Consider the following 27,240-nt stretch of genomic DNA (forward strand, 5'->3'; position numbering starts at 1 on the left):
AGCTCACAGGGTCCCCGTCCCCTCTCCTGGGCTCCGGGATCCTGGTCACACCATCCTCCTGCCGACACCTCCCCAGCAAAGCCAGGAGCACAGCAGCTGCCCCAGACACTTGGGACCCCTCCCTCCCCACCCAGGGCTGCTGCTCTGCCCACCCTCCCCTGCCCGCACCCCTGGCTTCCCTGGGGGCCTTGCTGGCCCCCTCACGTCTCACCTGGACCACTGCGGTCTCACCGCAAATGTGTAATTTCCCCTCAGTCTGGTCCTCACAGCTGCTGCGCGCAGTGTACTCCCTCCAAAATGCAGAATCAAACACCAAAGGGACGCCGGGTGTCCCAGCAAAGTGCTGGCTGCACCGGACGAGGCCACCAGAGCCCTGCGGCTCATGTGGACGGGCTCCCAGCACCGGCAGCCTCGCCAGGACGTGGCCCGCTTGGAGCCCAGAGCAAGAGGCCAAGCGGGGAGCGCGGCTGAGCTTCCTGGGGACGGGCACGGCCCGTCGCTGGACACTGGATGGGTTCCCGCTGACTGTCGGGGGCAGGGGTATCTCCCCCTCTTCTTGTGTCACCACATTTCCCCTTGCTCAAGGAGAAAATAAGCCAACTTAACGTGTGTTAAAATTAAGACAAGCACGAGCAAAAAGAAACTAATTCAAAAGCAAAACCTACAGCATCCTTTATGGTCCCCAAGAATGAAAATGCTGCACGTAGCTTCAGAGCTGAGCTTTCCATGCAAACGAACTACGGATGTCTATGAAGATGTTTTTATTTTCATTTTCTGCAGTACTTTTTTTCTTTCTTAAATAATTTATGAATTTTTTGGCAGGTAAGGAAAAACATTTATGAAGTAATAAAATTCATTGAGATGACATTGAAGAATGTATGAAAGTACTTATATATATCTTAAGATTAAAAAAAAATAGTTAAAACAAAATGGGGCTGGTTGTGAAAACGTTAGCAGTGAAACAAGGACACCAGATACTGTCTGTGCACATTCTGAAAATGTGAGGTCCACATTTTCAAAAAGGTAGCCTACGGGCCTCACCGCACACCCACAGAGAGAGGAGCAGGTGATGTAAGAAGTGTGCAAATATGCTTAAGGAAACTGTGCCTTTTGCACAGCTGCATCTTGCAGCTGGAAACCTGAAACTCAGAAAGCACACGTCACATGCTCGCAGCCACACGCTTGGGAAGGCAGAGCCAGGACAGTCCACCCAGCTGCCTCTGACTGGTCACCAGCAGCCCGGAGCAGAGGTGAGCCCACGCTGCCCTGTTTCCCCAGGACCCTGGCCCCCGACCCCCAGTGCCAAGCCAGCTGCCCATCTCCTGGGTGGGGTGGAGCCTCCCTCGCACACCTGGGCCTGCAGGTAGCCCATCCGCTCAGGTAGGCGAGTCTTCCGTGGGCTCCTGCGGGCAGAACAAGGTGGAATACGCAGCAAGGAGCACCGTGTCCAGGACAGATAAGTAACCCCGAGTCCACGCCCTGGGTTCCTAACAGAGACCCCTGACCGTGCTGCACCCCTTCTCGTGCTCAGCCTGCTCCTGACCCTCTGCTTCTAACCCCATCTGGAACACTCCTCTCCTGCTCCGGATTGCCTGGTGGAGCTGAGTGAAAGAACAGGGGCAGGGTGAGATCCCTGGTGGAAGATGAGGGGCAGAGAGCGTTCACTTCGGGCACACTCAGTTTGGGGGAGGCAGGGTCTATGAGATCCGTCTCCGCGTTATCTGCAGCAGGGCAGCTGCAGATGGGACCCAGTTAGGGATGCAAACCGCTCAAGGCGACGGAAATCTTAAGCGACAGCAGGGGAACCCCTCGGGAAGTTGTGCATGCTGTGAAGTCCTAACTGCAGGTGAGGAAGGAAATGAAAATATGACTCATGAGAGCAGCTGCCCCGGGGCGGGGAGGAAGCCTTGGTTTCCTCAGTCCACTGTGCCCAGCAGCTGAGCTCTTCTGAAGTCAAGTCCCACATGACGCTCACGACCACACCTTTGGGGCCAGGACGTGGTCACCCCCGCCCCGCTCCAGCTTCAACTCTCAGGGGAGACCGTCAACTCCACAGCTCTGCAGCTGCTGCAACCAGTCACTCAAGGATTCTGGAAACAGTGGTTTGAAAAGGAATCCACGGAGCACTTATTTTCACAAATAAACAAGCACTTAGCAGACCCTGAGCTGAAATAACACAAAACAAAACAGGATCTGTGTCCACAGACTGCAGGCTGTGGCTTCACATGTCACTCCCGGCGCTGAGGGTGCAAAGCAGGGGCCCAGCTCTCCGCTGACGGCGCCACAACCCGAGAGGCCCACGCAGCCGCGAAGAGTACGTCATGGAGTAAACATGTCACAGGGATCACCAGGATCCTCAAAGCCAAGTGGAAGCAAGGCTCTCTGTGGGGAGGAGTGGGTGGGGCGGAGGATGAGAGCGAGTGGGCGTTCTGTGGTGGGCTCATCCGTGAACAGTGAACCCTTAGAGAAGACCCGTTTCCACGGCTCTTGGAGGCACTGAGTCCGCTCTCCTGCCTCGTCTGCTCTGCTCCGGAAACGATCAGTGTCTGAAGAGGAAATGCTCGAGGGCAGCACCCTGAGAAGTGAAGTTTAACTTGGGCACGGTGGGTTGCCTGGGCACCTCGGTCCGACCTGCAGATTTGGGGAACCTGGATTTCCTCAGTTCAAACCAGACTCACCTTCTTCCCCCAGCTCAGCACCAAAGGCCTCAGAGAGCAGGCAGGTGCCCTGCTCCCCAGGGCCAGCTGTGCTCCCCTGCTCCTCACCGGCTCCACAGGCCAAAGTCCCCATGGGGAGCAAGGGGGGCGGCGGGGCCGTGGCCGCTGGGCTGACCGTGTCCTGCTGCGCTGCGTCCACCGGCTTCCCCAGCAACAGGGAAAGCGGACGGCGCTCAGGGCTCGGGGCTCAGAGGAGAGACTCGCATTAAGCAACGAAGCCGCCAGGCAGAGGAGGTGGCCCCAGCAGCAGGGAGCCCCCAGCCCCACTTTGTGCTGACACAAGGACGTGCAGAGTCATCCCCATCGCAAGAAAAACTTGCAGCACGTCGTCCAGGAAAGCCCCAGGCCCGTGGCGCCAATACACGGATGCCAGTGAGCTGCGACCAGTCGGCCAGGACTGAGGCAAGGGGCCTCTGTTGGCTTCCCAGGCACAGACTCTCAAGGGAGGGGAAAAATGTCCTCTCCTCTCGTTTTTCACAGCAGGAGCATGAAATTCTAGAAACGTACTTCTGTGATGTCATCTAAATTCTCCTGTGGCTCAGAACTGTGAGCTTGTCTTGCAGTAACGGCGCCAGAGTGAACTCCGCCCACCGCAAGCCCGGACGTCCTCGGCCCTCTCCCACCAAAGCACTGGTCACGGCAGGGGGAACGCCAGAGTTCACACATCTGTGGGCTGGACCGTTCTGGACCATTCTGTGTACTCCGCCATCCTGTGCACTCGGCCGTCCCATGTACTCAGCCATTCTGGGCCACTCCACTTGTGCACCTGGCTATCCCATGTACTCTCCCGTTCCACGTACTCAGCAATCCTGTGCACTCGGCTGTCTCCTCTACTCAACTGTCCTGCGTACTCAGTCATTCCATGGACTCAGTCGTCTCATGTACTCAGTCATTCCATGGACTCAGTCGTCTCATGCACTCAGTCACGCTGGGTCATTCGTGTGCTTGGCCAGCCTCTGTACTCAGCCATTCTGGGCCACTCCAGGCATGTACTCAGCCATCCCATGTACTCAACTGTCCTGTGTACTCAGTCATTCCATGTACTTGGCCATCCTGTATACTCAGCCATTCTGAGCCACTCCAGACGTGCACTCAGCTGCACATCTACCAGTGATTTGTGCATCCAGCAGAGGACTACCCCTGGGCACCCAGCCTGCTGCTGTGGGTGCTGTGAAACAGGAGGCAGGCTCAGAATTGCTCTTCCACTTTTAAATTTCCATTGGTTTCCTCCACTTGCTAAATTCTACCTTGGGTTCCACACAGGCAAGGGTGACTGCTTGGGGTTACCTGTGGGCTCCCCCTTTTCCCACTTGGGGCCCAGGATCATGCCAGAAGAGCTTGCATCTGGGAGCGGGTGGGGGTGGGGAGTGCCCCGGGACAATGCAAGCCTAGTGGCTGGAGGAGTCTGGCCATGACCTCTGACCTCTGCAAGGACGCTGCCTCTGACATCGTCTGACCCCAGTGTCTGCGCCCCTTGTCCTTTCCACAAACACAGCTCCGAGAATCCCTCCACTAGTTTCTCTAGTTCTGCTTGGCTTCCCCAGGCCCCAGTTTTATAAATGAGCAAATCAAGACCCCCAAGCCAGGCAGGGGTGAGTGGGAGCGCCAGGTCCAGAGGCTGGGGCCCGAACATCATAGGCACCGGGATCAAATGGATGAGCAGACGGACGGACATATGAATGCACAGAAACAGACCTCCTGACTTCTAAGTGAGAGCACGCTCCACCGCATCTTTACGGTCCCAACACTTTTCCTTAACGTTCATAAATGAAGTCTGCATTCATCTAAAATAGAATTCAAAGCAGTTCCAAAGTAAACCTAATTTTATTACCTCGTATTCTTCCAGTTGTCCTTTATTCCACAATTCCCCCACCCACTCGCCTACCCCACCACCCCGACTGAATTTCTGCTGACTTTTTGGTTTGTGGGATGAGGCTGTCTTTTTACTTACTGTGCTTGGCTCTTGGATTCCCTGGGATTCTTGTTTCTGTGACTTGACGACTTTCATCAGTTTCAGAAAATTCTTAGCCATTATCTCTTCAAATATTGGATCTGCTCCATTTGTCTCTCTTCTTTCTCTCTGAGACTCTGAATAAATGTACTTTAAGCCTTTTCTATGTGTCCTGTATGTGTCTTACCCTCTCTCCTGTACTTTCCATCTGTTTGCTTATCCATGCTTTATTTTGGATTGATTCTTATGACCTATCTTCCAGTTCATGATTTTGCTCTTCAACTCTGTCTAATCTGTCCAAACTGCAAATAAACCCTTCCACTACATTTTAATATCAGTTATTGGGTTTATCAGTCCTAAAATTTTGACTTGGTAGTGCTTTCATATTTGCAGTCACTTTTTATAGTTCGTAGTTCCTTGCTGAATGTTTTAAGTTTGACTCTTATCTGGTGAGCTTAGTAATCATAGCCATTTGACAATCTGAGCTTGGTAATTTTAGTAAAAGGTAGTAGTGATGGATATGGTGCAGTAGTGGGTTTGCTTCTGTTGTCTGCTGTTTGTGCATCTTATTCCTGTTACATTGCCTCCTCGTGTACCTGTGCAGGCTGTTGCCTATGAAAACTTATTGGCAGGAATGAGGTGTAAGCTGATTTCAACTCCCTTCCAAGAAGACTGGAGGCTCCCCTCTTGTGAGTCCAGGGCTACGAATCTGGGGCCACCCAGGCAGGTGAAAGGATGCCGTCTCTACAAAGGCTGTTCCACCTCCACTTTACCCAGATATTGGACGATTTACTGGGACTCACACCCTGTCCAGGCCCTCTACTGGGAAAAGCTCTCAGAAATACTGCAAGTGCCCTGTGCGCAAAAGTAGTTCCAAATACTAGGCTCGGATTCCTATGGATACCGACTCAGGAATTTCAAACGCCTCGTGAGTTCTTTGCTGCCTTTAAGATCTTAAATGCCATTCAATATTTGTTAGTCGTCTCCATCAGGAGCATTGGTCCAAGCTACCATTACGGAAAACCTTACAGTTTGTATGGTGCTTTGCCTACTCAAACCCTGAAGACACAGACATAAACCAAACAAACCTGTAAGTAGATTTATAACGTAATTCAACTGAATGTAATTTCAATTATTAAAATTGAAAACCCACCAGTATACTGGAGTACTTCTAAGAATGTGAAACAACTAATAGCCATATATCTTCTCCTGTACAGCCATTACCCAACCTCTTCTGTCCTGTGAGAACATGACTTGTGCAAATAGACAGAGATAAGCTGATCTCAAGAAAATGGGAGCCCTGTGAGAACCCCAGAAGTTACGGCAAATCCTTCCCACTCTACTTTCCGAAACTTCCTTGCAGCCAGTTCTGACCAATGATATGGAAGGAGGTTTCTGTGAAAATTTGACTTTCCTGATTAAAACACAAACAAACGATAAAACAACAACAAAAGAAAGACTCAGGATGTTCAGAACTTTCATAGCCATTTTTGACCAAGAGGTACCAAACAGAAAATGAAAAGCCAGCACACAAAGGATGGCAGGGCAAATACTGAGCTGATAAGCACATCCTGAGATTATCCAGTTCCTGATTTGTTATTAAAAAGTAAACATTCTAAAGGTTTCAGTTGCTACTGGTTGGGTTTTCCACGACCTGACACTGGAAGCTGACATGATGAGTGTGTTCAGTCCTATGCTCACACGGTGGTGTTTCCACGCAGGGTCACCTGGAGACCAGGTCACTTACCACAATGCAGGAGTCCTGAGGGTCAAGGTCAAAGTCCGTGAAGTTCAAGAGAACACGGTGGTTTCTTTCAACCTGAATCACCCAGGAGCAGTCAGTGTTGCTACTGTAAGGACTGGGGTAATTTGGGGAATGAATCTCTCCACTGGGAACCTGGAAAACGCCACCGCAACCTGCCGAGGGAAAGTCAGGCCCAGGTGAGAGAGATGTCAGAGGCATAACTGCCACCCTTCCCCGTTGTCACAAACCAGCATGCTGCTCTTGCCACAGAATGGAGAAGGGTGATGCGGGCAGCACGAAGTGAACGTTCCAAATACTCTAAAGACCAGTGGCAAAGCTGACACAAATAAGGAAAAGTACAAATAAAAGTCATGTTTGCACAATGCCATAAAATACTCTCTTCAATGCTCTCTAAAATACACAGCATGGCATAAGAATAACACACCCCCTTGTAGGAGTTTTGATAATCTGTAGTGTGCGCTTCAACAAATAATTTAATATCTGTCCTGTATTTCACACTCTAGACCTAGGGAGCAGTTACTCCAGCAGTATTTTTATTCCTACAATGTTATCAAATGCCTACACCTGTGACCCATCACTTATTGGACTTATGATGGAATCAACCAACAACGGAAAGATTCAGTGCAATTTCCTAACACTCGAGAAGCATTTTGGGGAATCTAAACACGATGCATGTATCTTGTTCTGATTGAATTCATGCATTCCTCATGCTAAAGGAAATCTACTGTACGCCCTGCTCCTGGGAGCTGACGGAGCAAGACTGTCAGGTGACCTGGGGCTGCCTCCCTTGGGCATTTCCCAGCCCATGTGTCTGGGCTGGTCACTGCATCCTCGTCCCCACTGGGACAATGAAGAAGGGAAAAGCCCCTCAGTGGGAGGCTGGCTGTGAGGCCAGACCAGGTGGCCCTTGTGAACAGTTAGAGAAGTGCCTGGTTGGCAGAAAGCCCTCGGCCATGAGGCGTTTTTAGCAGCCGGGTGGTTGGCATCTGCCGAAGCACTCGTTCTGTGCGGGGCCTGTCCATGGAGGGGCCTGTGCCGGCCCAGGGTCTCAAGCACCCCAGAACTGACGTCAGTGGGGGGCACCCGTCTGCACCATGGCAAGAGTGCACTGCCAGTGCTGGGGCTGGTGGGGGGCGGAGGGGAGTGGAGGGAGTGAGGGGTGGGCCCAATACCCCCCACACCCCTCACAGCCCCGGACTGAGGCAGCGCCCCCCCCCCCCCCCCCCCCCCCCCCCCCCCCCCCCGCCTCTGCCCTCAGCCTGACCTGGCCGGGTCTCTCCGAGGCAGGGGCTCTGGCAGGGGGGTCCAGCCAGGGCAGAATTCTCCACCTGGAAGGCTCGGGGCGTGGGCTCGCCTTCCTTGGCCCATTCTCCAATCTGGGGTGGACTGCAGGGCTCGGGGCTCCTGCCGCCCCATCCTCACCTCCAGGGACCGCCTGCCAGGAGGCGTTGAAGCCCCTGCCGTTGATGGAGCTGTCCGTCTTGAACCGGAGGGCGAGCTCGCTGCCGGTGCTGGCCAGCTGGAGCGGCATGGGAGGCGAGCCCTGGGCGCACAGCTGGGCCAGCCGCGGGGCGTGGAAGTCGGGCCCTCCATAGACCTGCGCAGGGCGGGAAGGGCTCCGGTGAGGGCTCCACGCGGGGCGAGGACCCGGAGGCCGAGGCTGAGCTGGACGCCCACCTCCCACGTGCCCTCCGCCTCGGGACGCACAAGTCCACTCCCAAGTTGCACATCTGACTGCCCACGCACACGCTACACATGCTCCCACTCATGTACACATACGCATGCACACACATGCTCACACACGTACACACCTGCACACACACATGCACTCAGGTGTGCACACATGCACACACACACACACATGCTCACACTCAGTACACATGCTCTCACGCACGCACACACACGCCCTCTGTCACACCACGCAGGGTCCTGGGATCCATGTGCTGTGCCCTCTCCCTGCTACCTGGGCCCCCTGCCCACCTCTGGGTCACCGTGCCCCTCCCCAGGCCCCCTGACCACAGGGGGTCCACTCCGGGGCTCTCAGGGAGAGCCAGTGAGAACAAGAAGCCGCCTCTGGGGAGGAGAACGCGATTTGAGTTCATAATGGTTTCTTTGTCTAATGAATTCCCCCGGTCACGCAGGAAAGGCCAAAAAGAAAGAAAGAGCTGTTCCCAGGGCGCTGGGCGGAGGAGGGAACGCTGGCAGGCCCCAGGCCCAGGGCGGGCAGCACTTTGGGAAGGGTAGAGCCCTCTACACGCCTCACTGACAAATGGGGGTCTAGCTGGGGGCTGGGGGTGCACCAGGCCTGCCGGCTCCTGCTCGAGGCCCCTTGAAGAGCAGCCAGCTGGGCCCAGAAGCCTCTGGAAGAACGGGCAGGGAACTCCGCGCCCCCTCTGCCTCCCTCTGGCCGCTGCGCGCTCCCAACCAGCCCCTGTGTGGAGACGCGCGCAGCCCACGGGGGCGCTGGGAGGCTGCACCGGGCGGGGAGGGGGCTCCTTGTCGGCCCCCTGCTGTCTGCAGAGCCCCTCAGACCCCGGTTCTCGCAGGGCCAACAGGGCGCAGCTCCGGGCTTCCACACGAAGCCCGCCACCGAGAAAGAGGCAAGACCGGGAGGGCGGCAGGGCGCCCACGGCGACAGCGCAGGGAGCGGGGCCTGGTGGCGGGAGACGGAACGCGCCCCCGGAGGCCTCCGCCCCCATCCCCGAGGCCGCCGCTCGCAGCGTCTCCTTCCGCCCCGCGGCGCCGCAGGGAAGCAGCGGGCTCCCGGCGCGGCGGGCGGAGCGGCGGGACGCGCGGGGTCTGGGGGGAGCCCAAAGGCCCCGGCACCTCCCTCAGGGGCACTGGCGGAAAAGGGGGAGGGGATCACTCATTTCCGCCTTGAAAAAACGTTCCCCAAAGAGCCGCAGGGCCTCAGACCGCCCACCCCCTGCAGGCCCCTCCGCACCGCGGGGACCCCCGGCCCTGCCCTCCCGGGCTGCTCTCGGGAGCGCCCTGCCTTCTCCCGCCGGGGGCCTGACAGGCCGGAGCACAGCGCGGCCCGCGTGGCCGCAGGCTTGGAGCACGGAAAGAAAGGGCGGAACGTCGCAGGCCCCCGCGGCCCCTTGAAGCCTTGGAGGTTTATGCGACTGTCCCGCGGCAGAGCGAGCCTTCCTCACAGGCCTTGTCCGCCCGACTCGCGCCTGTGCTGGGGGGGAGAAGGGCTCAGGGCCGGGGCGGGGCGCAGGGTCCTCCAGAGAGGCCTGAGCTGCTCACTCCCTCAGCGCCCACCCTGAGCGCGCTTCCAAGGAAAGACCTGGTTTGGGATTCACTAAGGTTCCCCAGCGCCGAGATCCTGTGGAGCGCGGCCCGCACTGGGCCTGCGCACTGGGTCCCAGCTGTGGGGGGCGGGGCCGAAGGGAGGGCGGGGCTGAGGGGAGGGCGGGGCCTTGAGGGAAGGATGGGCCTTGCAGGGGCGGGGCCTTGAGGGGCGGGGCTGAGGAGAGGGTGGGGCTCGAGGCGGGGATTAGGGGAGGGCGGGGCTGAGCGGGGTGGGCGAGCCTTGAAGGGAGGGCGGGCCTTGAGGGAGGAGGGCGTGGCCTGAGGGGAGGGCAGGGCAGGGCTGAGAGGGAAGGGTGGGCCTTGAGTGGGGAGAGTGGGCCATGACAGATGCGGCCTGCGGGACTCCCTCAGGTCCCGCCTAGGGGTACAGTCCCCGATCCTGTGCCCACGTGCGCCCCAGCTCCCCTCCACTCTGCTGCTTCCTGAAGCTTCTCCTGAGGGAGGTTCCCGAGCGAGGCCCGGGGGCGCCAACACACCCAGGGGCGCCGTCAGCCACCGGAGGGGAGCGGGCCAGCCTGGGACCCTGGAGAGCGACGCCCTGAGCTGCACTCGCCTGATCCCCGGGGCGCAGGGGGCTGAGCCCAGCTGCCCAGGGCTCCCCTCCCTGGCTCTCTCCCCACCCCTCAGGCTGCCTCCTGGGTCACCTGGAAAACCTGCCTGCAGGCAAAGCCTTGGGGCACTGCTTTTCCAAAACACAAAGAAGGATGATAACCTGCTATATCTGCAAACCTGCTGGCTGCTCACGAAGGTCTCTCCCACGCTCAGCCAAACCTCCACAAACAGAACTCTTTTTGCGGAGCGATTCCAGCTCCACTCTGAATTTGGGGAGAAGAGCCGCAGTGCCCACCTCCAGGACGTCAAAGCTGCAGCTGGCGTGGTACTCCACGTCGAAGTCGTGCACCGTGAGGCGGATGCTGCTCCCGGGGGCCGCGTGCAGGAACCAGATGCACTCCCGGTTGGGCGGGTACCTGCCCGGGTACCCGGGGCTGCTGAAGGAGCCCCCCGCTCCGGACTGCTCCTCGCCACAGCCTGCGGGACAGAAGGGGCATCAGCGCACCGTGGGCCCGGGGAAAGGCCCGGCACACAGCGCACCAGGAGGCCGTGGCCAGGACTCAGCCGTGAAGCTGGGAGGTAGCCTTCAGGTCATAACCAAGTAACACAGCGCTGCGAACCACTGAGAAAGAAATCACGGCCACTACGCGTTAAATCTCTTTCGTAAAGCACTGATTACATCCTTTGTACAGTAATCCTCGGCCCTTATTCTCATGGCATCAAACCTGGGGCACTGTTTTCAAAATGTCGTTTTCATTTCTAGGTGTTCTCTGTTACATGTAGGTAACAATCACACAGCAGACCCTGTGCACAGAAGTGACAAGTGAGCCCAGGGCTCCAGGACTCCGGATTCTGATTCCCAAAACACTGTTTCCAAGTCTTCTCAGATCTAAGGAGTTTGCACTAGGGATGGCAGGAAATAAAAACACACATGCTGTAGGTCCGGCCGAGGAACTTCTCCAACAGACACATGAAAAACCCAGCAAGAAATGGCCAGCCGCGCACGTCCTGAGCACTTGGCATGGCACACATGGCCCCGAGGCGGCTCTGCCCACCCACAACAGTCTGGGTCCGGGCTGGCCAGGTGGTCTCGACCAGTGGTTCCACACGAGGGAATGGGGTCATCTGCTCTGTGTGTGTGTGTGTGTATGTGTGTGTGTGTGTGTGAGCATGTGTACTGAGTGTGAGCATGTGAGCAAGGGCCAGACAGCGGCGGGGTGCACGCAGCTCTCAGGGGGTTCAGGAGAAACGCGGGCTCCCAGAAGTCTCCCCGCACACATGGAGGGCAGGCCTGCACCCCAGGGGGCTCCAGAGCGGCCTGCACCCCAGTGTCCTGATCACTCTGGGATGAGAACTGAGAGACCCTGGGGGCGGCTGCAGGGCCCCCGGACCAGCCAGGGGGCCGTCCCACGCCCTCAGCCGCGGGAGAGCTGCTTTGCTGGTCTGGGGTCTCGGCTTTCCGGTGCTTTGAATAAAGCATGTCATCTTACTTGCTCACCGTGGCTGAAGGACCCTGCAGCCCCTCTGGGAGGAGAGCAAGGGAGGCCCACGAGGGGCCTCGTCCAGCTGTTCTGGGCTGTACCACCACACCCAGCCCCCAGGACTCCAACAGGCAACTGGATGTAGCCCCCCTTACTGTTCCGTCCACCCACTGGGGAAAATCACTATAGCAAGCTGGAAAATAAATAAAGCAATACTTCTCATGTACTCTGATGCTCTCTGAGGCAAATCAAACAAAACCTATATAGATCAGCTGAACCCGAATAAAATGACCTCCTGCAGAGAATCATGTTTTCTCAAGTTTTAAATAGCGAGTCTTTACAAAGCCTTCAGGACTGGTGACAGATAACCCATTTGATTTTATTTTCCTCCGGATGCCCATTCATCGGCTGCATGGAAGTGCCTGCCTTATCGGCAGGAAGCAGGCTCGCCACTGAGCTCACAGCAAGCAAGGGTGCAAATCTGCCTCTAACCCTGCTTGCTTGTGTAGGCAATTTAACGTGTTTTCATAAAAGGACTTTGGGAGCACTGGTGTTGCTTTTGTCCAAAACAAGCTATGAGGTATAAAATTCCAGAACAAAAAAAAAATTAAGAATAATCTTCAATGTATGCTCTATCCTAAGTTGCTTATTTTTTTCTTTCTTTTTTGAACAGAGGAGCTTCAATAAAAGCAAACCAACAGTGAAACAACCACATGGAATCAGAGACAAGGCTTAAAAAGCTTATTCTGTGTTGCCCTACTAGTGCTCGAATGACGTCTCCTCCTTCCCCCAGGCATTTCCTGAAATGATGTTCAATAAACGGATAGACCCGGGAGCAGTGCCAGCTTTAAAGGGACATGGCTACAGCCCCCAAAGCTGGAAGGAAAGGAACAAGAACTAACCCAAAGAGGACACCCTCCAACTTCTGAGGGAGATGCCTGAGAAATCAGTGGTCAATGTTAAAAAGAAGCCAAAAAGCAAAAGTACATTTAAAGAGAGGATTGTGGGAAGAGGGACAGGGAGCGCTGGGACTCAGTCCTTCCACCAGAACCACCAGTAAACTGGCAGGACCTGTCTGAAACAATTGTTTTCAAACTCCAGAGGCCAGAAGAACGAACAGGGAAAAGCGGAAGCAAGAGGCTGACAAATCACAGTAAAGCCTGTAAATTGCTCTCTCCGCATGGCAGAGCTCAGTGCCCATCCCACACTCTCACAGTGAGCCACCCTGGGCCCAGTCCCTGGCTTGCTGCTGGCGACAGAAAGGGACATAAAAATCCTCTTCCCCAAGAACAGGGGTGTGCTCAGCCGATCAATGATCACGGCTTTTGATTAGCAACTTTGGATCGCATGGGTTCCAAACCACCTTGGACAAAGGCGGTGGCAACCATAGTTTCAATCCACCCTGGACAAAGATGGCAGCAGCCACTGATCCCATCTGCCCTGGACAAAGATGGCAGCAGCCATTGTTTCAATCCGCCCTGGACAAAGATGGCAGCAGCCATTGGTCCCATCCGACCTGGACAAAGGCAGCAGCGGAGGAGGAGATTTAAAGACGCTATGCTCCTCAGGGCTGTGGGGGACAGTGAGTTGACGGGCTGCATTTGCTGGGCAGGTCAAGAAGGCTCAGTGTTGGAGAGCTGTGAAAGAAGTTCCTGGCACCCTGCCTGTCCCCCTCTCCACAGCTGCACCCCCTTCATGGGTCCCTGGCGTTGTTCTGACTGGGAGAGACTGACTTGGGAGAGTCCGCTCTGGTGTGCCCTCTTCCCAGAATTTGCCCTCCAGGGAAAAGCAGCGTGAGACACCATTCAGGCAAAAGCCTTGGGCAAAGGCTTGCATGATTTCAATCCCCGGGAGAGAGGGGCCTGTCTCCTGAGAAACTCTTGTCAACAGGGGAACTCTAAAACAACTAACAAGCACAGGCCCAGGACAAGACACAGGGCAAGAAAAGACAAGGAAAACCCTGCACACTGCATTCACTTTGGGCAGACCTTCCTGGGAGGGGGGCTGAGGCTCAAGAAAATCTCTATCTTATCACCAGCTGGTTACAAAATCAAGAAACAGCATCTCAGGGAATAAGTCCAGAATTAACATTTTAAAATATTAAAATGTACAGTGTGCAAGAAAAGAGTACAAGAGAAACAAAGAAACAGGAAATGACAGTCCATCCAAAGGAAGAGGATAAAAATCCAGAAAATATCAATGAAGAAGACAAAGCAGACACAGAAAACAGAGTCTTTAAAAAAAAAAAATGATTTAAAAATGCTCAAGGAGATGAAGGAAAGTACAGAGAAAGAATTAAAAGATATCAGGAAAACAATGAATGAACAATATGAGAATCTTAGTAAAGAAACAGGAATTTTAAAAAGGAACCAAACAGAACTACAGCAGTTTAAGACCATAATAACTGAAATGAAAAATTTTCAGGAGGGTTTCAACAGCAGATTGGAGCTGGCAGAAGAAAGAATCAGTGACCTTGAAGACAATAAAATTGAAATAAGTCAGACTGAGGAGCAGGAAGGAAAAAGAAATATAAAAAGCAAAAAAAGACTAAGACAGCTATGGGACACAACCAAGCATACTGATGTAAGCATTATGGGAATCCCAGAGGAGAATGAAAGAGAGAAAGAGGCAGAAGGAATATTCAAAGAAATAATGACAAAGAACTTCCCAAAATTTAGCAAAAAACATGAATATGTATATCCAAGAAGCTCAGAGAACAACAAAAAGGCTGAACACGAAGAAACATACACCCTGTCATATACTGATTACACTGTCAAATGCAAAGGACAAGGAGAGAGTTCTGAAAGCTGCAAGAGAAAAGCAACATATTACATAAAAGGGAGTCCCAATTAGATTGAGGGCTGATTTCTCATCAGAACCCATGGAGGCAAAAAGGCACTGGGTTAAAATACTTGAAATGCTGAAAGAAAACAACTGCCAGCCAAGAATTTTATATCTGGAGAGACTTTCTTTCAAAAATGAGGGAGAGGTTAAGACATTCTGAGATAAACAAAAGCTGAGGGAGTTCATCACCACTAGACCAGCCCTACAAGCAACACTAAAGGGAGCTCTGCAGCTTGAAATGAAAGGACACTGGACAGTGGTTCAAAATGGTATAAAGAAATAAAGTCCTGTGGTAAAAGTGACCATTTGGGTAATTATAAACATCAGTATTATTGTATCGTATTGTTTGTTATGTAACTCCACTTCTTACTTCCTACAGGTGCTAAAGTGCAAATTCATAAAAAGTAACTATAAATTTATAGTTTTGGACAAAAAATGTACAAATATGTAAGTGTTAACAGGTACAAAAAATAGTGAGGGGATGGAGGGGTATGGGAAAAGCATATATGTATACTACTGATGTCAACTTGGTATCAAACCAAATATGATTGCTATATATTTAGGATGTTAAATTTTAATGCCATGGTAACCTCAAGGAAAACACATGAAAAATATATCTAGATAGAAAGCAGAAGGCACTTAATATGGTACAACAAAATAAAATAAAATAAATATAAAAGTGGGCATTAACGGAAGAATTGAGGGACAAAAATGTATAAGACTTCAAAGTTAAATAGCAAAATGGCAGAAGAAATTCCTGCACTATTGGTGTAACTTTAAATATAAATGGATTAAAATGCCAATCAAAAGGCAGAGATTGGCAGAATGGATAAAAAAGCAAGATTCAACTATATGTTGTCTGCAACAGCCCCACCTTAAATTCAGAGACACAAGAAGGTTGAAAGTGAAAAGATGGAAAAATATATACCATGCAAGTAGTAACCAAAAGAGGGCTGGGGTAGCTATAATATCAGATAAATAGTCTTTAAGTTAAAAAAAGAAGTTATGAGGGACAAAGATGGTCATTATATACTGATAAAGGGGTCAATTCATGAGAAGATGTAACAATTATAAATACACATTCACCTAACAGTAGAGCCCCAAAATACATGAGGCAAATGCTGACAGATTTGAAGGGAGAAATTGACAGTTCTACATTAATATTAGGAGACTTTAATATACCACTTATAAAAATAGATATAGCATCTAGTCAGAAAATCAACAAGGACATTCAGGACACTCTAAACCAACTAGACCTAACAGACATATACAGAACATTTCATTCAACAGCAGCCGAATACACATTCTTCTCAAGTGCACATGGATCATTCTCCATGACAGACCATATCTTAGGTTACAAAACAAAGCTCAGTAAATTCAAAAATTTGAAATCACAAAATGTATCTTCTCTGAACACAATGGAATGAAGCTAGAAATCAATAACAGAGGAAGAAATGGAAGATTCACAAATATATGGAAATTAAACAACAATCACAACCAAGGGATTAAAGAGGAAATCACAAGGGTAATTAGGAAATACCTTGAGGTGAATGAAAATGAAAATACAACACACCAAAACTGAACGGATGAAGCAAAGGCAGAGGGAAATTTATAGCTCTAAATGCATACATTAAAAAATAAGAAGACTTCAAATCAGAGAACTAACCTCAAAACTGGAGGAACTAGAAAAAGAAGAGCAAACTAAACCCAAAGCAAGCAGAAGGAAGGAAAATGCAAAGATTAGAGCCAAGATAACTAAGATAGAGAACAGAAGAACATTGGAGAGAACTAACAGATTCAAAAGCTGGTTCCTTAAAATGACCAGTAAGATTAAGAAACCTTTAGCTAGACTGATGAAGAAAAAGAGAAGGAGGACACTAATAATGAAAATCAGAAATGAAAGGGGGACATTACCACCAACCGTGCCAAAATAAAAAGGAATATAAGCAGATACTATGAACAACTACACACCAACAAATTAGAGAACCTACATGAATCGGCAAATTCTTAGAAACACACAAACTACCTATACTTAAAAATCAGAATATCTCAACAAACCAATTACTAATAAAGAGACTGAATCAATCTTCAAACATTTCCCAACAAAGAAAAGCCCAGGACCAGATGGCTTCACAGGGGAAGTCTACCAAACATTCCAAGAAGTCTTGACTCCAATTCTATTCAAATTCTTCCAAAAAATTGAAGAGGCCTCATTCTATGAGTCCAAAATCAGTCATACCAAAGCCAAATAAAGATACCACAAGAAAATGACAGACCAATATCTCCTATGAATATAGTTGCAAAAATCCTTAACCAAGTACTAGCAAATCAAATATCACAGTCCATGAAAATAATTACACACTATGATCAAGTGGGATTTATCCCTTACAAGGGGGGTTTCACACAAGAAAAGTAATGAATGGAATATACCACATTAAAGAAGGAAAAAACAACATGATCATTTCAACTGAGGCAGAAAAGGAATGTGACAAAATCTAGCACTGCTTCTAGGTAAAAAAACAAAACAACAACAACAACAAAAAAAAAAACAAAAAAGAAAACTTAGAACACGAGGAACAGAAAGAAACTTCCTCAGTGACGAAGGGCATATATGAAAAGCCCAAAGCCAATATCCCACTTAACGGGGAAGGACCGAACGTTTCCTTGTCTTCTTCCTTATTTTGAAGATCAGGAACGAGACAAAGATACTCCCCGCTGCCATCACTGTTATTCAACATTGTACTGGAAGTTCTTGCCAGAGCAGTTAGGCAAGAAAAAGAAACAAAAGGCATCCAAACTGGAAAGGAAGAAGTAAAACTCTCCCCATTTTCAGATGACAGGATATTAAATACAGAAAACCCTGAAAAATCCACAACCAAGCTCCTAGAGCTAATAAATGAATTCAGCAAAGTGGAGAGTACAAAATCAACACCCCAAAATCAGTAATATTTGTATACACAAGCTATGAATAATCAGAAAAAAATAAAAAAAAATCCATTTACAATAGTTACTCAAAGAATCAAGTATCTAGGGATAAGTCTAACCAAGGATATAAGGGATCCGTAAACAGAAAAGTACGAAACATTGCTAAAAGAAATCAAAGAAGACCTAAATAACTGGAAGGACATTCCGTGTTCATGGATTGGAAGACTGAATATTGTTAAGATGTCAATCTTATTCAAAGTGATTTGTAGATTCAATGCAATTCCAATTAATATTCCAACAGCCTTATTTGCAGAAATGGAAAAGCCAATTAGGAAGCTTTATGTGCCCTTAAAGGCCAAAAAAGGACCTCTTGAAAAAGAAGAAACCAAGTTGGAAGACTCACACTTCCTGATTTTAAAGTGCGGGACACTGATTACGTGCTTCAACTTCGCGGGCCTGGGCCAGGGGACCGGATCCGCCCCTGGGGAGGGTGGTGGGCACGGGCGACAGCGCCCTCCACAGCCCCCCGGGCCTGGGAAAGTGAGGCCGGAGGCAGGCCCCATTTCCTCACCCAAAATACCACTGTTAGGGGAGGCTTGCCGGAGGGAACCGCCTTTTCCCCACCCCCTTATCTTGCCCGGACACTCCCCGTTGCCAGTGCAACTCCCATCACCACCAGTGCGCATACATTGTTGCCAGACACCGTTGCCAGAGCAACTCCCGCCCCTTTTCAAACAACCTCCGTGCTCTCTTAGAACCAATCCTAACCTCCGCACCCTCTCAGAACCAATCCTAGCCTTTATCCCCTCAGCATTGACTTGTAACAACCCCCGCCCTCTATGCCAGCCTATATAACCTGTGCTCACCCCTAATAAACTCTCTTGGCTTCTCCACCCTCTAAGAACTGTGTCCTGCCTGTTCCTTCTCGCCGCCCTCCACACCTTGCACACCCCCCCGCCGGGGACCTGGCCAAGTCCCCCGCCTCGCCCTCGCCTCCGGGAAAGAGCCCCCGCCGCCGGTACCCTCAGAGCAAGCCTGGGAACCTAGGATTTAGCAACCGGCCGCCACCCCCCCCCCAGACGAGTCAACTGCGACCGCATAAAGCTTATTACAAAGCTACAGAGGTCAAAACAGCATGGTATTGGCACAAGGTTAGACATATTGACCAACGGATTTGAATCGTGAGCTCAGAAACAGACCCTCAGATTTATGGCCAACTGATTTTTGACAAAGGTCTCACTTTCACAAAACTGGGAAAGAATAGACTCTTTAACAAATGGTGCTGAAATAACTGGACCTCCATCTGCAAAAAGAAAGGATATCTCACACCTTATACAAAAATCAACTCAAAATGGATCAAAGACCTAAATATAAAAGCCAGAGCCATCAAACTCCTAAAAGAAAATGTAGGGAAGCATCTTCAGTACCTTGTGTTAGGCAATGCTTTCTTAGACTGTACACCAAGAGCACGAGCAACAAAAGAAAAAATAGATAAATGGGAACTCCTCAAAATAAAAAAAAACTTTTGTGCCTCAAAGGACTTTATCATAAAAGTAAAACAACAACCTACACAATGGGAGAAAATATTTGGAAACCACATGTCTGATAAAGTTTTAATATCCAGAAAACATAAAGAAAGCCTTCAACTTAACAACAATACAACACAATTAAAAACTGGGCAAAAGATGCAAATAAACATTTCACCAGAGAGGATATACAGATAACCCCAAAGCACATGAAAAGCTTCTTAGCATCATCAGCCATCAGGGAAATGCAAACTAAAACCACAATGAGATGGCATTTCACATCCACCAGAATGGCTACCATTAAAAATATGAAGAATCACAACTGTTGGGGAGGATGTGGAGAAATTGGAAAACTTTGTCACTGCTGGTGGGGGTGTAGAATGGTGCAGCCCATGTGGGAGACAGTTTGGCAATTTCTTGGGAAGCTAAGTATAGAATTACCACATGACCTGGCAATCCCACTACTAAGCATATATCCAAAAGAATTGAAAGCAGGTGCTTGAACAGATACACGTACACCGATGTTCATGGCAGCATTATTCACAACTGCCCAAAGATGGAAGCAACCCAAGTGTCCATCAGCTGATGAATGGATAAATGAAATGTGGTGTACACATACAATGGAATAGTATTCATGATTACAAGGGAATGAAGTTCTGGTTCATGCAATAATAGGGATGAATCTTGAAGACATCACATTAAGTGAAATATACAAGGAGTAGAAGGACAAATATTGTATGATCTTTCTTATATGAAATACCTAGAATAAGCAAATTTCGTAGAGACAGATAGTATATTACAGGTTACCACGGGCTGGGGAATTAGAGAAAAGGGGAGTTATTGCTTAATAGGTACAGAGTTTCTGTTTGAGGTGATAATGATGTTGGGATAATGGATGTCGGTAGTAGAGGTGCAATATTGCAGATACAATTAGTACCACTGAATTGTACACTATAAAGAGGCTAATTGTGTGTGTTTGTGAGTGTGTATGTGTGTGCATATGTTACTACAATGAAAGGGTAAAAGTAAAATATTTAAAAGAAATAAATACAGACATTCTGTTTTGCCAACACCCTGAAAGGTGCGTCGCAGGTGAGACCAATTCCCTGAGCTGTGGAGGAGGTGGGGAGAGGTGAGGGCTGTCCAGACAGGAGGGGACTGGTAACTAAAAGCTCGGATTTGGGAAGGGGGAAACCCAGGCAGGTGAGATACGTCCAGGAGTACACGTTTGTTGTCCAGGCCTCCTGATACATCTGTGAAAAATACACAAATACTGTAATTAAAGGGATTTGGGACAGAAACTTCCAGGTAGGTGAGGGATGGAGAGGACTATGAGCCCCAGAAGCCGGCCGATGTTGGCCAGAGGAGATGGTGGCAAGTAACAAGCACCACAAAAGGTCAGCGCCCCCCGGCCTGGTGTTGTGGGCGAGCTCTCCCACAGCCTGGGGTGTGCCACACTCACCTGGGAGGCGAAAGGCAAGCGTGCCACCAAGAGGGGAGACCGAAAGCAGACAGCCTCTCCAAAACAAGGCCAAGCGCACAGCCCCAGGTCAGCGAGCGCTGTGCAGGGGACGGCAGGAGGGATGCCGTGGCCAGCTGGCGTTCCATGAGGACAAGACGCGAGCCAGAGCAGTCGTGAGACAAAATCAGAGACCAGATCAGGGAGAGCAAAGGCCCAGGAAGGTGAAATTCCTCTGAAGGGAAGGAAAAAGAACAAAGAAGAAAAATGTGTGGTGTCCCAGGACAGGGAGAAGATTAACATGTGGTGTCCAAGGAGGGAGGAGAGATGCATGCATGGTATCCAAGGAGAGAGAAGACAAACGTGTGGTGACCCAGGAGAGAGAGAAGATAAACATGTGGTGTCCAAGGAGAGAGAGAGAGCAGACGAAGAGCGCGTGGGCTTCATGCCCGTGCGGTGTCTGCTTCATGGTGCCCCTGTGGGCCCCACGTCCACCGCTGCCTCCCCCGTTCCTTCTTGCACCCCTGCCTGCTCCTGCAGCCTTTCCCCGGACACGGACAGCGTGGACAGGCCCTCACCGCACGTGGAGGCTCCAACCTCCCTGCTCTGCCCGAGCCTGAGCCTCAGGGCGTCCAGGGGATCCTCAGTCCTGACGGGCCCCAGGAAGGCCGTGCAGCCCCTGGGTCCTCAGCTCCGGGGCGCCGGGCTAGGAGCCTCCCTCCTGCACAGTCAAGCCAACGTCTGGCCCCAGAGCCACCAGTGCAGGGCCGGGCCTCCCATGGGCAGCTGCTGGACCCGGTCGGGTGCTCTGGCCCCAGCAGCCTCCCGGCCCGGGGGTGAGGCCAGCGCAGGGGCAGCTCCAGGGGGTCTCCGAGAGTGAGGGGGAGAGCCCATCACCAGTTCTGCAGCTCCGCGGAGCCGTGCCCGGACCCTCACGCCCGCTTTCAAGGCCCGGGTCCCTCATTTCCTGGACGGGTGGGTCTGGGCAAGTTGCTTAACTTCTCTGAGCTCCGTTCCTCAGTTTTCTTTCCCGTCAGAGGGAGTTGCTGGGAGGAGGCACGAGATCCTATTCGTAAAGCCCTCACGGCGAGCCGGAGGGGGTGTCGCCAGTTTAAATGTAATATCTCAGCAACAACAACCGAGAGGCCAAGGCAATCAATGTCCTCGGCATTCACTCTTCTTTAGGGCCACGTGAGGTTTGGTTACCATAATTCATGTCCTCAATTTAAAATTACATCTACGTGGCAAAACCCAGTGTTTAGCCTGTGGGTACTCTGCAGCGGTTAACTAGAAGGAGAAAAAAATGCAAGGCGAGTCCCTAAGTGTCGTCACTTACAGAGAGCACATAAAACCCCACTAAGTCCCTAAACGCCACCACCCTCCCGCGCAGAACTCCGCCGTTGCCGAGCCCAGGCGCAGACGACATGGCTGGCGCCGGTTCCGCCGAGTGCACGGCGACAGGAAGGCAAAAACGGGTCCTTGGGTACACGATGTGAGAGACAAATAAGCAAGGGCTAAGTAAATGCTCAAACGAGAAACCTCTGGGGACAAAGAGTAACTTTCTGCAATGAACACAGCCTGTGTTTGGTACTGATTTAGACATTTTGGGCTGCCATGAAATTTGAAACTGAAAAAAGTGGTTTCTTTCTTAGTTGTACTAAAAAATGTGGAATCCCCTGGAAAGTTTGCGCAGTATCTGTCAGAGGCTGTTGCTAGGAAACCAGAAAACAAATAGAAGATTCGAGAAAGCCCCTCCTTTGGCCCAAATCCCAGGGGCCATTACACATTGTGCAAGCTGTGATTCGGGAAGGTCGGGGAGGTTGGAGGGCTTTCTCTTCTTCTGTTTCAGAGAGCGGCAGTGGAAAGGGACTCTGGGGCCGAGCCGGCTGCAGCGCCCCGGGGGCCTGGTGGGTTGAGCTCAGGGCCGGCGCGGGGAGCAGGGCAGCTCTGCGTGTGTTCACTGCTGTCGCCAAGGAGGCCGGTAACCACAGAACGGGGTTTTTCCACCCATTCTGACCTGTCTGCCTCCGATTACTAGGCCGCCGCAGAGAAAGCTCTGAAACCACGGCATGATTTTCTTAGTAAATTATTGTTCCAGTTTTACAAATAAGAGGTAATTATGAACAGATTTTTAAAAATTAGCATCATTCATTAAAAAGTTCTTAGCAAAAGAAGATATGTGAAACTTTTGTCACGAATAAAGATCAGATGCAGCATACCAATGCAGAAATCTTCTTTGGTTCTGTGCTAGGATGGAATTCGTTTTCAGTTTCCATGCTCAAAAATATCCTGAAAGTATCACCAAGGCCGGAGCTCAAAATATCAAAGGGGCGGAAGCGGCCACACCATGCAGGGCAGGACGCAGCCGAGTAAGCCTGAAAGCCCAGGCAGTGCGGGAAGCGGCCTGTAACTGCAGAACTAATGGTTCTCAGCAGCTTGCTTTTTACTTAGATTTCCACCAAACGGAACAGGCTGTCCTTATCCTGCGTGGCAGCAGGACGCTGGGAGGACCTCGGGCTCCCGGTTCCTTCCTCGTTTCTTTGCTGCCACAGGCGCGTCCTGGATCCAGGGGTGCTCGGAGCAGGCCCAGGGGGTGCCCACGCCTCCCTCCCGGCAGCTCCGACCACAGCCCCCAGGGCGCTCACAGGCGGACTCGGCGCCAGGAGGAAAAGGGGCCTAAGCGCGTCTCCAGACGCAGAAGAAAGCCAGTACTGCGCACAAAGCTGCCCCGGGTCTAATTTTTGTTGCTTCAAGTTTACCTCGGGCTGACCTCGAGGGTCCAGGAGAGCGTCTCAACTTGCTCTCCCACCTTCCACCTCTGCGAACCACGATGGCCAGCTCTCCGCGTCCCCGGCACGGTCCCTGGGGTCCCTCCATCACCCACCTCTGACCCCGGGGGGCCCTGCGCCACCGCCCCACCCCCTGCCCTGGAGACACAGGGCCCCTGCTTCTTTCCCGCTGAGCTCCAGGGGGCCCTCCGGCCTCCAGGTCCACATGGAGGCCCCTGCACATCCGCGCCGCGCATTGCGCTCAGGCCTGCACGTTTCTTGGCAGATGCTGGCCCAGGCATCGCTTGGCAATTCCTGCTCTGCTCCTTCGAGGGCTTTAAAATCGCACCGAGCACATGGAGATCCCCCTCCTCAGAGCCGACTCTGCACCCCACTCTCCTCCCTGCTGTGGCCTCTCTGCATAGACTTTGGTTGTTGCTCACCTGCAGCCCAGCTTCCCACCTGGGCCGCACACGCTGGGACAAGGGCAGCTTCTGGGCTCCTTTTAGGTCCCTGCACAGCTTGGCACTCGTTCACCGGCTCAAACGCTGCCAGCCCCCATCCCAAAGCTCGTTCCCCACCCCAAGCTCGCCCCCACTGCCCCCAAACACCCCATGGCCCCCAACGCCAGCTGGAGCGGGCTCACCCCCCACACACGTGTGCTCTCCCTCCAGACTTCCCAGGGCATGGACAGGGGCCCCCAGCATGCACCACCATGCAACACAGAGGGAGGGCACTCCTCATGACCCGCAAACCCCATGGGCTCACAGCCTCCGCTCTGCCATCAACCCACCCGCAGCCCTTTCTTGGGGCCCCCTGAGCACACGTCCAGAGCCCGAGAAGTGGGACACAGCCCACCCACTGCTGTTCCTGCTCTGATTCCACCCCAACCAGGCCCAGGGGCCCAGGCCCTCCCCTTCCTCCAGTGCCTTCCCAGAGTTGTTCTAGAATCTGCCCACATTGCGGGATACTGATTACGTGCTTCGACTTGGCAGGCCTCGGCCGGGGGACCTGATCAGCCCCGGGGGAGGGTGGTGGGCACGGGCGACAGCGCCCTCCGCAGCCCCCCGGGCCTGGGAAAGTGAGGCCGGAGGCAGGCCCCATTTCCTCACCCAAAATACAACCGTTAGGGGAGGCTTGCCGGAGGGAACCGCCTTTTCCCCACCCCCTTATCTTGCCCGGACACTCCCCGTTGCCAGTGCAACTCCTGCCACCACCAGTGCGCATACATTGTTGCCGGAGCAACTCCCGCCCTTTTCAAACGACCTCCACGCCCTCTCAGAACCAATCCAAGCCTTTAACCCCTACAGCTACCCCGCCCTCTAAACCGCCCGATATAAACGTGTACTCTCCCCTAATAAACGCTCTCGGCTTCTTCACCCTCAAAGAACCGTGTCCCGCCTGTTTCCTCTCGCCGCCCTCCACACCTTGCACGCCTCCGCCGGGGACCGGGCCCAGTCCCCCGCCTCGCCCTCGCCTCCGGGAAAGAGCCCCCGCCGCCGGTACCCTCCGAGCAACGCCGAGAGCCGAGGGTTCAGCAACCGGCCGCCCCCCCCCCCCGACGCAGTAGACGCGACCGCACACATCCTCAGTTTCCCACCTGATAGCCTGCCAGCGGCCCCTCACAGCCCTGTCCCACGATGCCCCTTGTGAGCTGCCTCTGCCTGCCCCTGCTGCCCACGCCCAGGCTTCTCAGCCTGTTCACGTACTGTATGTACATCTCTGTGCTGTATACGTGCAAAAAGCAAGGTTTTTGCACCCCCCCAAGCACCAATTTGCACGCCCTTGGGGTGACAGGGCCCCACTTGCACAAGCTGAAATTCTTGCCCTTTGCAAGATGCCCACAGTCCCCCACGCCGCTGGGCTCTGTGCAGCACTGCCCCCCCCCACTCGCATCTGGCCAATTCTTACTCGCTCTTTAAAGCTCAGCAGAGGCCCCAGCTGGCGGGGGTGTCCTCACCTGCACCCCCAGAAGCGAGGGCAGTGGCAGGTGGACGCTGTGCACATTGTGGACACAGCCTGCTGCCCGTCCCGCCGGGCGATGACCCGGATGCTCCCCCTTCCTCGCTGCACCGCCAGCGCCCAGCCCAGGGGCTGTTCCGACCAGGCGGGCAAAAACCTGTCCCCACCGAATACCCGCTCACGAGGGCCGTGTGTCGTCGCACGACCCGCTTCACGACCGGCAGGGCCCACAGACCTCCCCGCGGGGCCTGGTGCGCAGCAGCTCCTCCCCGCCCAGTGGCCTGCGTGCGTGTTCCAGGCAAACGGCCAAGGAAGGGGCCGAAGACAGAACCCGTGTCCCCAGGGCCGCCCCCTGGAAGTCGTGCCGCACACACTCCAAGTTACTAAGGGAGGAACAGCTGCAAATTGGAGGTAATTCTCCAAGTACCGGCTGCTGGGAACACCACTGGAGGGAAAGAAACAGACGAAGGTTCAACAAACACTGTGACCTGGCGGAAGGCTCTCGCCCGTGGCCTGAAAGTGCGTTTTAAAAGCTGCAACAGGGACACGGCCACAGCGGGGCAAGGGCCCCAGCCAGGTTCCAAGTGTCCTGAGCACGCGGATTCCGGGGAGCTTAGGCTGAGGCATCTCATTAAGAGCTAAAAAGAAGCCGGAAAGATGAGCCCCGCTGGAAGCGGTGATGTCATCTGCCCCCGCTTTCCTTTGTGAGAGTGCAAGCCCCCCTCTCAGGCACTCAGCCCCCCACTGTTCCCAGGGGAGGGGCCCAGGCCTTGGCAACAGCCACACAGCATGGAACCCTCAGCTGTGCCTGTCTGCATGAGTGTGTGCAAGTGTGTGCATGTGTGAGCGTGCATGTGTGTGCATGCATGAAGTGTATGTGCGTGAGGGCGTGTGAATGAGTATATGTGCATGTGTGCACGTGCATGTGTGTGTATGTGCATGTGTGTGAGCGTGCATGTGTGTGCATGCATGAGGTGTATGTGTGTGTGAGGGCGTGTGAATGAGTATATGTGCATGTGTGTGCACGTGCATGTGTGTGTATGTGCATGTGTGAGCGTGCATGTGTGTGCATGCATGAGGTGTATGTGCGTGTGAAGGCGTGTGAATGAGTATATGTGCGTGTGTGTGAGTGTGCATGTGTGTGTATACATGTGTGTGTGCATGTGTGTGCATGCATGAAGTGTATGTGCGTGTGAGGGCATGTGAATGAGTATATGTGCATGTGTGTATGTGCATGTGTGTGCATGCATGAGGTGTATGTGCAATGTGTGTGCATGTGTGTGTGTGTGCACGTGCATGTGTGTGTGCACGTGCATGTGTGTGCATGTGTATGTGTGTGTGAGGGTGCATGCATGTGTGTCCCCCTCTCAGGGGAACAGGGGAGGGCCCTCTGGACCGGTGTGGGCGGCAGGCCACTTGTGCTCCCCAGGGCCGGGACAGGCCCAGACAATGCTGTAGGGTGGACTTGGGTGGGCTTGTGGGCTCAGGGGTGGTCCCAGGGGCAGGCGGGGTGGCTGACCCTGCTGCTCCGCAGCCCCCTCACAGGGGCCTAGCACCAGGTTAGCGGACGACATTTACCATCGGCCCTGAACGAGGGGAGTGGGGCTCTGCTCAAGCAGACGCTCCGCGGTGCTGTCCAAACCCCGCGCAGCGTCTGGAGCTCTTTGTGCTGCTCAGGAGGGAGCGGGGGAAGGAGGCCCTGGTGTAATCTGACTCCGTGCCTGGGGCCAGGCTCGGGTGGGCGGCTCAGGCAGGGCTGCCTGGATTCCCGGAGGGGGGCGGGAGGCGGGGGGCGTCCCTCCCGGGAGTTTTTCCCCGGGCCTGTTACACACACACGTGCACACACACGTACACACCTCATACATGTGCATACACACAACATACACCTCAAACCACATACAACCTAATATGCATGTGCACACATCTCACACGCACATGCACACACCTAACACACGAGTGAACACACTTCACA

At 52.8% G+C, this 27,240-nt stretch overlaps 1 protein-coding gene across 1 annotated transcript in view; it reads right to left on the bottom strand.

The window, feature by feature from the left end:
• The window catches only part of CUBN (cubilin), a 260,630-nt gene that overhangs the window by 132,314 nt on the left and 101,076 nt on the right, over window positions 1–27,240 (bottom strand). Inside the window, exons 29-31 of the mRNA XM_037837374.1 lie at window positions 10,599–10,780; window positions 7,856–8,030; window positions 6,416–6,585 (exon numbers count right to left, since the gene is read on the bottom strand). Coding sequence (XP_037693302.1) covers window positions 6,416–6,585; window positions 7,856–8,030; window positions 10,599–10,780 — 527 coding nt within the window. The remainder of the gene's footprint in view (window positions 1–6,415; window positions 6,586–7,855; window positions 8,031–10,598; window positions 10,781–27,240) is intronic.

The sequence above is a fragment of the Choloepus didactylus genome, chromosome 5 (genome assembly GCF_015220235.1).
Source record: "Choloepus didactylus isolate mChoDid1 chromosome 5, mChoDid1.pri, whole genome shotgun sequence".
NCBI classification, from domain to species: Eukaryota; Metazoa; Chordata; class Mammalia; order Pilosa; family Megalonychidae; genus Choloepus; species Choloepus didactylus.